General features: G+C 41.5%; 1 protein-coding gene across 5 annotated transcripts in view; it reads left to right on the forward strand.

The window, feature by feature from the left end:
• LOC147026515 (uncharacterized) overlaps nucleotides 1–11,809 on the forward strand; it is a 335,422-nt gene that overhangs the window by 142,514 nt on the left and 181,099 nt on the right. For 3 of the 5 annotated variants that reach the window (XR_015058377.1, XM_085881978.1, XM_085881977.1), the window contains exon 3: nucleotides 9,035–9,166. Coding sequence is in view for 2 of the 5 variants with exons in the window: in XM_085881978.1 (XP_085738104.1) it covers nucleotides 9,035–9,166 (132 nt within the window). In the remaining 3 variants the exon portion in view is untranslated. Of the gene's footprint in view, nucleotides 1–2,274; nucleotides 2,360–9,034; nucleotides 9,623–11,809 lie in introns of those variants that run through there. The other 2 variants (XR_015058379.1, XR_015058378.1) reach the window with 1 other exon arrangement.

The following is an 11,809-nucleotide window of genomic DNA, read 5'->3' on the forward strand; positions in this document are numbered from 1 at the left end:
ATTGCTGACCATCCAATCAACTGTGGTCCACCTTCATTTGTGGAAACACAGGTTGCAGTGAACTGTTTGAAATTGGGTCAAGCTCCTGGGATTGGTGGCATCCATGCTGAAGTTCTCAAGGCTGGTGGAAATGCTGCACTTGTGTCGTTGCATGCAGTTCTGTGCTCTGCCTGGAACACAGGCATCATCCCAACTGACTGCAAGAGGGGCCTTGTTGTCCCTCTCGAGAAAGGAAAGGGTGATCGCCAAGACTGCAGCAACTACCAAGGTGTGGCACTGCTCTGAGTGCCAGGCAAGGTTTTTGCTCTGATAATTATTGAGAGGGTTCACCACCATTTGCTTGAGCACCAGTGTCCAAATCAGTCAGGCTTTGCATCAAAAGGGTCAACGATTGACCGTATCCTTGTTCTTCGGTTCATCACCGAACGCAACCAAGAGTTTTGGCATGAGCCGTTTGCAGCCTATGTTGATCGCTGTAAAGTGTTTGATTCAGTGAATCAGGATGCCCTCTGGATGATGCTTGGTCTTCGTAACGTGCCACCAAAACTGATCAATATGATGTCTGAAGTGTATTCTGGTACTGAGAGTGCTGTGAAATGTGGTGGTACCATCTCTGACTTATTTCGAGTTGTTACTGGTGTTAATTAAGGGTGTGTACTGGACCCACACTTTTCAGCACTTGTTTGGACTGGATTCTGGGGAAGATGTCGGACAGATCAAGCTGCGGTGCATCGTTTGGGAATGCCAAGATCTCTGACCTTGATTTTGCATATGATGCAGTCATCTCTGCGGAGACTTTGGAGATCGTTTTGGGGACCTTCGAGGTGCTGATTGAGGAGCCACTGGGATTACGGGTTTCCTGGGTCAAAACTAAGATTGAGGCTTTCAATGACATCGTGGATGTTGCTCTCATGTCTGTACCTGTTTGTGGTGAAGATGTTGAGGTCACGGAGAGTTTCACTTACGTTAGCAGTGATATTCATAGAACTGCTGGCTGTGAGCTGGAGATCAACAGATGTCTGGATTGGGCCTGGGGAGTCATAGATTCACTGGACCATGGGGTTAGGGTTCGTGTCATGGGGTTAGAGTTTACACTCTATCCCTAAATGTTGAAACTCATCGTCATATGGTGATCCGAACAAAATGTGCATCATTGGATTGCGCGCCAATTTGACATCTGTGGTAGGCAAACTGATGGAGAAGATCATCAAAGATGCACTTATGAGCCATTTTGAGGGAAGGGATATGCTAAGTGATTAACAGCATGTAATCAGGAGTGGTTGGTCTTGTACTACTCAATTACTGGAAGTTTCAGAGCAGTGGTCACAGTCACTCAATGCACGTCACAGTCTTGACTGCATGCACTTGGACTACAGAAAGGCTTTTGACAGTGTATCTCATACCTGGCTTTAACACAAGCTTGAATCTTATCGAGTCAGTTGTCAGCTACCTTGTCAGTTGTCAGCTATCGAATCCTATTTGGCGGACTGCTCACAGAGCGTTATAGTAAATGGAATTGCATCCATTTCTGTTCCATTAATAAGTGGAATACCACAAGGAAGTGTATTAGGTCCGACATTGTTCATTCTCTTCATAAATTATCTCCCTGAATCAGTTCAGTCCAGTTTAAAGTTGTTTGCAGATGACACTAAAGTATAAAGAGTGTTGGATGGGGATGTAAGGTTGATGCAGTAGCACTTCAGAATGATATTGATGAGGCCATGAACTGGTCAATACACTGGCAACTTCCCTTTAATGAAGCAAAATATAAGGTTATTCATTTTAAGTACAAAAGCATAAGTAAAATTTGTGATATCGATTGTTGGGTCAGTTGGTTGGTTTGTTCCTCATTGTTCAAGACAGCATAAAGTTATTTCAACCAGAAAATAACATGGAACCTGATGGTCAATTGTGCTTAATTGTAGGCCGGCCAGTAGCCATAAAAATCACTTGTGATGGCATTTCGTGTTAGAAGCATGCAACCACGCAAAATATCTTCATGATGTATTGCTTAATGATATAGAGGTGGATGCCAAGCTCAATGTTGCATATTTTCGGACATTGTGGTCAGTTTTGACCACGTTTGGTCCAAAATGATTTTTTTCACTTTTTTTGGAGTTTTAATCTACAACTCCCAGCCTTTCATTAACAATCCGGTATTTGTCTACACTCGTATGAGATTAAACATAATTGTTGCGTTTTTGTGCAACACTATGTGATTAAACATAGAAATGTTCAATCAAAAAGCTGTTTTTTCTCCATTTTCTTTTTCAGCTTGAATCACTTTATTTTAGGGAACACATGGAATGAATTGTCAATGTCGATGGACTATACACTGAAGAAAACAATTTTCTAACAGGTATGTACTGAATTAAATTTGTCCATAATTCTCTTATTTGATCATTTTTACAGCCCTGCTCTAAATAGAAGATACCCCATCAGCGAGAGAATGGCGAGTCCTGGAGTTACGCCCATGAAAGTTTTGAAGCGCAAATGACAAACTGATGTATTGGATCTCACACTCTGTTTGTTATGTCAAGACAACAATGCAGAACCTGTGAGAGTCGGGTCGTCTGCAGGAAAAAAACAGAATTTCAGAAGTTGTTGAGAAACGTAGAAAGTTGGAAGACACAGACTCAACCCTTCTTTGAGACTGTCTGAGTTGTATTACTGAGACAGAATGAGAGTCCCCTGAAGAAGAACAATTCGAAAAAAATTGGAATGCTCTACACGACGAAGGTAACAGCAGCACATAATGAGACAAAAACAGTGAAAGCGGATCGGAAGCTTATCCAACAACTGTTTAATGCTTCTCGGGCCGGAAGAAATGTTCAGCTGGAGACTGTTCTCAAACACGAATTGTCTTGTATCCCTCTGTCTCTTGGCAAAACGGATGGAATGATGAATTCAATGGATAAATCTGATTTGCTTGGAATTGTATCAAAGGATATCGGTGTTGACACACCAGCTGTCCTGCCAACATTCAGTGGACACGAATGCGTCATCATAGATGGACATGCGTTAATCCAGTCACTCAGGAAACCCAAAGACTGTCGAACGTTTGCTGATTACGGGAATGTGTTTTAGCTTTCAGTGGTACGCTACTTCAGTCCCTCTGTACAGGGATAGACGTTGTGTTCGATCAATATCATTCAGGATCCACCAAGGGCTCAATACGCAACAAACGAGCTAAAGGCAAGAAAAAACCCATCCGGAAAATAATCAATCGCAGTGATGTTCCCCTTCCACAAGTTTGGGCGCAGATTATTGGCCTTGATGAAAATAAAGCTGATCTCGCCAGATTCCTCAGTGAAGACATGATGGACAAAAGTCAACATCTCCCCATGGGACAGGAACTGAATACCGCTGGTGCTTTCACTGACGAGTTAATGGTATGGTCGAGTGGAAATAGAGATATACCCCAGTTGTCAGCTAATTACGAAGAAGCGAACACGCGTCTTTTCTTGCATAGCCTTCAAGCCGCCAACTTTGGGAGAATGCAGGTGGTTTGTAGGGACACAGATGTGCTCCTGATGTTGATCCACTTCTTTGCCACCAGGGATGTAGAAGTGTGGATGATCGGCAGATCAGCAAAAGATGAGAAATGTTATCCTCTCCATCAAATTGTAAAAGAATTACCCCCAACCAATCATTGAAAATGTGCTTGGGTTTCACGCTCTCACTGGATGCAACACATGTTCCTCTTTCACGAGCACTGGTAAAAAAAGCAGCATGAAAAGTATACATGGAGCATCCACATCTGCTTGAAGGACTTGGACGAGATCGTGGATTTGAACAGATCGAGGAGTTTGTTTGCCGCTTGTACAACGTGGCAGACCCTATTGGGGGTGTGGACAAAGGGAGGCATGATATATCTTTCAAAGGTAAAAAATCTCTTGAAATGCTACCTCCAACAGAAGATTCGCTTCAACTTAATTGGGAGCGATCCAACGACCAGGCTAAAATTCGGATGCAGGCAGACCTGCCAGTTACAACATTGGGCGACCCATCAGGATGTGGAGGGTGGACAACAGATGCAAATGGGTTGTTCATCGTGTGGACACGACTTCCTCCAGTACCAATAGCCTGTATTGAGATAATTTCTTGTGGATGTCAAAATAAGTGCCGACGGGCTAACTGCAAGTGCTATAAATCAAGACAAGTTTGCACTCCGGCGTGTAGCTATAATGCTGAAGACTGCTGTAACCCATCTGGTCAAGTGGACTAAATCTTCAAATACTCGGGAGAGTAAATCAGAATCCAGCAGTGAGAACTTTTGCACTTGACTAGGATGTTTATACTTTTATGACAAGTTGTCTTATCCGTATTCTGTACGTGTAATGCATTTAAGCACACAAGTGTTCTGACAATTCGGTATTGATACGTCTGGGTTTTTAAAACCAATAAGTTACTTACATTGTTACCTAAATGTGCATTGCTCATTCCAAGTCGAGATGTCTGCACACACTAATTCCTTATCTTAGCATACACCTTATGAAGAGTAATATGTATATTCTGAACAGAACTGTTCTGATGTTCAAGTGCAAAACACCATTCAACCGTACCAGAAACTACATTTTTCTTTTTCAATGTTTAGACATGTTTATACAATTCGGAGAAAACCCGGTTTATGTATATACAGTAGGCTCTCCATGTAATTATATGTAATCATAAATCGAAATATCAATGCAAACACGTTGCATGTTCGTCCACTTCCACGTATGATGTGCTTTTGGAAAGCCCTCATCAGCTAGATGAAAATAAGCCATTGTTTAAAAATGGTCAATTCTGACACCAGTGGTCAGTTTGGACCCCATATGTCCGAAAATTTGCGATTTTGAGCATGGCATCCACCCCTATATTGTAGAGCAAGGTATTGTGGGTATATCTAGCATGGACGCCAGCTTCTAACCAAAAATGCCAACAGCACTTTTTAAAGGCACCTTTAGGTTGATGGCCAGCCTACTATAAGGTTATCTGCGATCCCTGAGATTCGTAACAGTACAGATCACATATAAATGCTTACGTTTTAGCATGACATTTTATATAATATTGGTTCACGAGTCAGAAAGTGACCACTATATTTGGTTCACGAGTCAGTAAGTGACCACTATATTTGGTTCACGAGTCAGTAAGTGACCACTATATTTGGTTCACGAGTCAGTAAGTGACCACTATATATGGTTCACGAGTCAGTAAGTGACCACTATATTCGTTATTGGTGTCTGTCTGTCTGTCTGTCTGTCTGTCTGTCTGTCTGTCTGTCTGTCTGTCCCGAGCATAGCTCCGTGGGTTTTGATCCGATCTTCATAAAATTAGGGTGCAAGGTTTCTATCATGATCTAGTTGTGTTTTCCGGAGAATGGGCATGCTGCACCCATTATGGGCGGAGCCACGCCCAAAAAAACGTGTTTTTAGGGGGTAGCCGGTTTCAAGTTACATCCTCTCCGAGGGGGTTTGTCGAATCTGGCAGGGGTTTCGGTGTTTGGTTAGCCCAATGGCACCTGCATAGCCCCACGGCGCTCGATTTTTTCATTTTCGTCCCAAGGATAAGGTCACAAGGTCACGAACTTAGAAAATGTCAAAAAAATCAATAAATTTGGCATCGAGCTCCGAGGGTTTTCAACTGTTTCGAATGAAAGTTGGTATGCAAGTAGTGCTCTTCGAGTACTACAACTTTCATCATTTACGTTTTTCCTGATTCCCGCCAGTTTGGCCGTGGCGTCCTCTCGAAGGTCAAAAAATAAAAAAAAGGTGAACCGTGTGCATTGCTCGTGAACCATCGCCATCTCCAGACTTGTCCATTTTAAATTCAGGCTGTATTACAACAAAACATGACAAAAAAATTGAATTTAATCCATTTTAAATTCAGGCTGTAACACAACAAAACGTGACAAAAGTCAAGGGGTGTATGAAATTTCTGAAGGAACTGTATATGGTTTGAATGTGGAATTGCTTGAAACAACACAAACAAACCAAACCATTTTTGCCCCTTGTCCACTTTTGCTGAGGTTAAACCCAGTGGCGGATCTAGAGGGGGGTTGGGGGGGGGGGTTGCAACCCTCCCCAACCCCCCATCTAGATCCACCACTGGGTTACTTGTATTTCAATCCAAGGTTTTGACAATGTAATCTCTTGGCCAGTCTTGACCAGACCAGTCGTAGTTTCATGAGTTAGTGAGAAGTTTGTTTTCCTCTTCTTCTTCTTTTTGCAGCACATGGCTGTGGGCACCATCACTTGCTCGGTGGTATAGCTGTCACTGATGCCCCTATATATTACATCAGGAATTTGCAATTTGTCCAGGGTGCCAGCAGAGCTTACCTACTCTTTAAGGATACAGTGGGACCATTAATGCCACCAAATAATGCCAGCTGGTGCACATCCACTGCATGAGAAACACCGGGATGACAGTTTATAGCTGGGTAGATATTCGATACCAGGCTATCGACAGTTCACATACGAGTTTGCATATCTCTTGGCTATCCTGCCAGCCTGGAATTGTTTTTGCCTCCACCATTGCTCGTGAAGCTCTCGAATGGTGTTAAAACAACATCGAGTGTCCTGGAGTGTACAGTGGTGAAAGGGTTAAATTTAGGATGAATTGACATAAACGAACAAAATATTACTGGAAGGAAAGGATTTTTTTTACTAATTTTGTCACATCATAGGTGAGTGTTCATTAGTATTATTAACTTATCACCCTTGACACGATGTTTATTGTTTTGGGTTTTTTTTGTATCCCAAGTCAAGGTTCGTGGGCAAGCTAGAATACTGAATGGATCAGAATGCAACAGCCTGAAATTATTTTCGAGAATATTCAGTGGTATCGACATTTTTCTGTGGAATTGCAAGCAATTGTTCAAGCCCAATGTTCTGCAACATATTTTGGTCAAGGTGGATCTTAGGTTTGTGGGTATTCACAGCCACTCTATGTACTTTACCTTCTGTGTACTTTACGTGCAGTTTTTGCCGTTTTAAACGGTTTGCCCTGGTGACAGCTTACCTACTGCTTTCTTCAATTGGCAGGTAAGTCAGGCTATCACGAAGAGTTGTTCCTTCTGGATACACAGTGTATTGATCTTCCAATCCTTCAAACTTTCTGTCAGAGCATTCTCCATGAATGACAATGTCTGGATATTGGCCACAAAATTGACGGATGACATTCATTTTTTTTTTCATGAGGCTCTTCTCTACAACCCCTTTTTGCCCATAAATTCCAATGTACGAGCTTTGATCCACAGTTTTTGAATTCCAGTTTGCTAAATATCAGTCACTTCTGTAATTGTACTGCTGGCAGATGGTTCTGATTGGAGAGCTTGCCATATTATTGTTGTAATGTCTGTGAGGGTGTTTGGTCAGGTAGTCCATGCAGTTCTTCATATTATCATCGATATTAAACTGGCACTTTTCTCCTGAAGATATATGCACCTCACACTCTAAAACCTTATGGGTGGTTGCCTCCATGATGCATTTTGTAAAGCAAGAAACACCCACTTCCTCTGGGAGCAGCCAGGGGGGGGGGTTATGTTATTATCCTAACTCAAATGTGTCATTCAACATATCTCTCCAAAATATCTCTCACTATGCAATTCAAAACACCTCACTGCACTGAAAAATGTGGGCACAGGAATACTGCATTGTAAAGAGTAGGGACTTGTAATACACTCCCCCACCTGGAGGTGGTGCTACACGATGCACATTGACATAGAGAATTTGAGTCCCACCCCCACCGTCCCCCAAGACCACCGGCAAAGACAAAAACACCCTTATGCACAAACTAATGGTAAGTCCACCTGAGGGATGGCACACACATTGATGAATCTTTCTTCCTGTGAAACACCAGGAAGACTGTTTGTAGCCTGGCCAATATTCGACCCCAGGCTAGACAGCTCAGAGGTGAGTGTGCATACCTCTAGGCTATCCTGCCAACCCAGTAAAGTATACAGGAAGTACAAGTATACTGTAGCTCATAATGATATTGTTTTGGATGCAAATTAGGGAGCCAATCAGTGGTGCAAAACTTACCGTCTCACTCAACTCGCACACGATGTCAGACCAATGGAAGAAAGGCCAAAAGCAACCATAAATGCTAAACAGTTTAACCAATACATTTATTCAACAAGCACAACTAGGCATAGTAATGGATGGACAGAAACTACAATGAAAAGGCACAAAGCCTGACAGATAAGACGAGTCAAGAGTTGAAGCGCTTGGCAGATTGAGACACACGATGGATCAGATGCGTGGTTCACGAGAGCGCTTGCTGACCCATGTGTAATGGCTGCTTGAATGTCTCTTGTTCAGAGTATCTTCCATGGATGTCCTCTCCCAATGGAGGTTAAGAGCGATCTGCTGCCACAACAAACTTGATTTACTTCTTTTACATCCTCTCTCCCACAGAAGTCAAAACTGATCTACCTTCCAAAACAGACCTCACTCAGTTTCACATCCTCTCTCCACAGAGGTCAAACGAATCTGCCTTTTACAACAACCAAGAGGGGGTGTGGTTGTTCTTGTTGTCTGTGGAATGTACAATGAGGTCAGCTGCAGCTATCCATTGAATGCAAGTGAATGATGACTGATGATGTTAGCTGTACTGTAGTGAACAACTGCAGCGTTAATTATCCTTTAGCTCTGAATGTGTTGTTCTTCAAGAGATGAAAAAATGAAAATACCACTGCAGGGCTTACGATTGACTCCACTGTGTCCAAATGGGGGGATTTTGCAGGAATTGAAAAGAACGAATCTATTTATTTCCCATGGTGTGCAAGCATCTGATTAAGAATCTTTTGTACGGGTTACAAATTAATTCTGGTCTATTGGTTTGAAGTATTGGGGGTAATTCATAACGTGCGTGGTCGGGGGATGGTTTCGGATGTGGAGTGGAAAAGGAGTGGGGGGTGGGGAGGGAGTTGAAGGACAAAGGGCAGTATCGTGACTTATAGGTTTTGAAAGGCAAAGCGTGAGATTGTGAGGAGTTGCAAGGTTTGAACGGCAATGAGTAGGATCTGATCATGAGTTACGGTGTCTTACAGGCAAAGAGCAAGGGACCGACGAAGGATGGGTCGCTGGAGTCAAAAGATGGATTGATAGACGGAGGGATTCAAGAGAATTTGAACACGATAACTCACAATACAATTCCCTTCCAAAATCTCTCGATACAAAAGGTGGGGAATCTATCTCACATAAACTAAATAAATATCTGACTGGGGAAAATCCTATGTTTCTCTGAATGCATATGGGGCTCTTTTCCATAAGCATAACAATATCTACGCAAATGTGATGTCCAGTGTAGCAAGAGCCATTGGATGGATGTTACCTGTAAATTTAATGACATTATTTGACACTTTTGTTTGCTTTCCATCCATTTTGTGTTCTTTCTTTGACACTCATCCGTATGAGGTGTTCTATGCTTATGTCGATTGTGCTCGTTTCTCCTTTTTAAGACTATGACAAAAGCTTTTTCATTGTCTTGCTTTTACATTTTCGTCTTGTATTTTTTAATCAATGACGTCCTCAGAGATTTATTGACAACGTGAATGTTTGTTTATCAGTTACCCTAATCCTGAGAGTAAGCTTGACATGTAAAAGTCCTGTCAAAGCAAAGTGATATCTTGATAAAATTTGTGGAATTATGCTGGTTTGGTTTTTAGTGTATTTGTTACCTCCACCACCAAAGGTAGACGGAGGTTATTTTCACCCCGTCTGTCTGTCTGTTTATTTGTCTGTTTATCTGTGAACTGGATATCTCAAAAGATTGTCGACAGATGCAGACGATATTTGGTGGACATATTGGGTCTGTGAAAAGGAGGAATTGATTCAATTTGGTGAAGATCCGGATCCAGATCAAGTTCCAATAATGTTTAAAGTGGTTCTTCACCAGTAAGTGATAGCATAAAAACCAAGCGAGAAGACAATATCTCGAAAAGTTATGGACAGATTCGGACAAAACTTGGTGGACAGGTTGAATTGTGAGAAAGATAAATTAATTAGCTTTTTTTTTTTTAAGTGATTCTTCACCATTGAGGATTGTGGCTAAAAACGATATATAGCATGATATTTCAAAAAGTTGTGGACGAGTTGTGACTAAACTTGATGGACGAGTTGGTCCGGTGACAAGAACAAGCCGATTAAATTTAAGTTCAGGTCCGAATCCAGATCCGGCCTATCAGTGGGATACAAAACGTAAACTAATCAGCCTAGTGGAGGTATGTGCTCCACCAAGTGCACCATCTCATTCCAGAAATTGTCAATTATATGCCACATGGAAATTACATGTACAAACCAGTGCCTCCGTTTCACTTCACGTTAGCTCTTATCTTCCTCACTCTCTCCATCCTTCTCCTTCTGGGGCTTGTTCTATTTATCTCACATTCAGGGTTTTTTTCTCACTCTCACAGTCTAGTCTTCATTTCTTACACATAAGTATCACTTTTTCACAGCTGATGTTTCATTCATACATTGTTGCAACAGTTTGTTTGTTTGTTTTCATTTGTTATGGCCTAAATCTCTTGCACTTGTAAAATAGGTAATCATTGTAAGATACAATTTAAAAACCTTTTTTTTTGTACATTTGTTCCAATTATACTGGCAGTTACTTGAACGTATTGTCTTCGATTCATTTTGAATCGCAAATATGATGATACGTTTATACCAATTTAATCATTGGCAATCATATGAAAGAGAAACATAAAAAAATAGAAAAGCACTCAGTAAAGTGCAGACCTCCGCCAGATAATGCCCAATCAAGAGAACATATCGGGCCCATTACCTTTTTGAGATATCATGCTATATATCGTTTTTGATTCCCATTTCTCAATGGTGAAGAATCACTTAAATATTCTAGTAGTCGGATCCGGATTCGGATCTTCACCTAAATCGAATCAGTTCATTGTGGTCACACACCCAACCTGTCCACCAAGTTTGATAACAGAAGGAGAACTAATTAGTGACTTCCTTATATGACACTAAAAATAAATATTAGAGCATTGAAGATATTGGAATATTGGAGCATATAAGGTATTATCTTTTTTTCTTCTTCTTTCCACTGGTTCTGAATTAATACATGATACAAGACTCACATTGAAGCTGCCACACAAGCACGCACACAGACATAGCCAGACAGACATAGCAACACAATACAAGACTGTTAGATGAGACACACATATACACTGAGCTTGGGGGAAGTGTCATCACTTCCAGCGACGGCACAACAATGGTGCCGCTTTTTTCACCGGATTCAACGGGCATTTCTGAAGGAGAAATTTCCTCTTCCTCAAAGATGCCAACCTTTGGAATTTTCTCTGTGCTCTATCTGAACTGTTTTTCTGAACCTTTTAAATTCTGAACTGTTCATATATGAGCTTTTGTGATGAATGTTTAGATCCATCTCTTGACATAATTCAAGAGGTCCAATTGGCTATCCTGAAGGAATTATGTGTCACAGTTCTGAACATGGAAATTACATTCTCACTGTGTTTGAATAGCAAGGAGTGAAGAGCAATGAATGCTTTCCACTCAAGCAAAATCTACTTCACGTAAGCTCAATTAGTTACCATGCACACAACAGAAAATATAACTAAACTAGCACGGTTAGAAAAAGTTGCAACTTTTAATACACGAAATTGAGGGTCATGGAAGAGCAAGAACAAATATGGACCAGAAGATAATAGTACAAACTACAAGGGTGCTCGGTGCATAGTGGAAAAGGAGTGTGGGGATGAAACAGAAATGGAACAAAAAACAGTCGAAAGTAGAAGTGAAATTTGAAAAGATCATGAGTATGGATGGGGGACCTGAGAGAGCGGTGA

This window comes from Eptatretus burgeri, chromosome 5 (genome assembly GCF_056783735.1).
Source record: "Eptatretus burgeri isolate ZD-2024b chromosome 5, Ebu_testis_v1, whole genome shotgun sequence".
Taxonomy (NCBI): domain Eukaryota; kingdom Metazoa; phylum Chordata; class Myxini; order Myxiniformes; family Myxinidae; genus Eptatretus; species Eptatretus burgeri.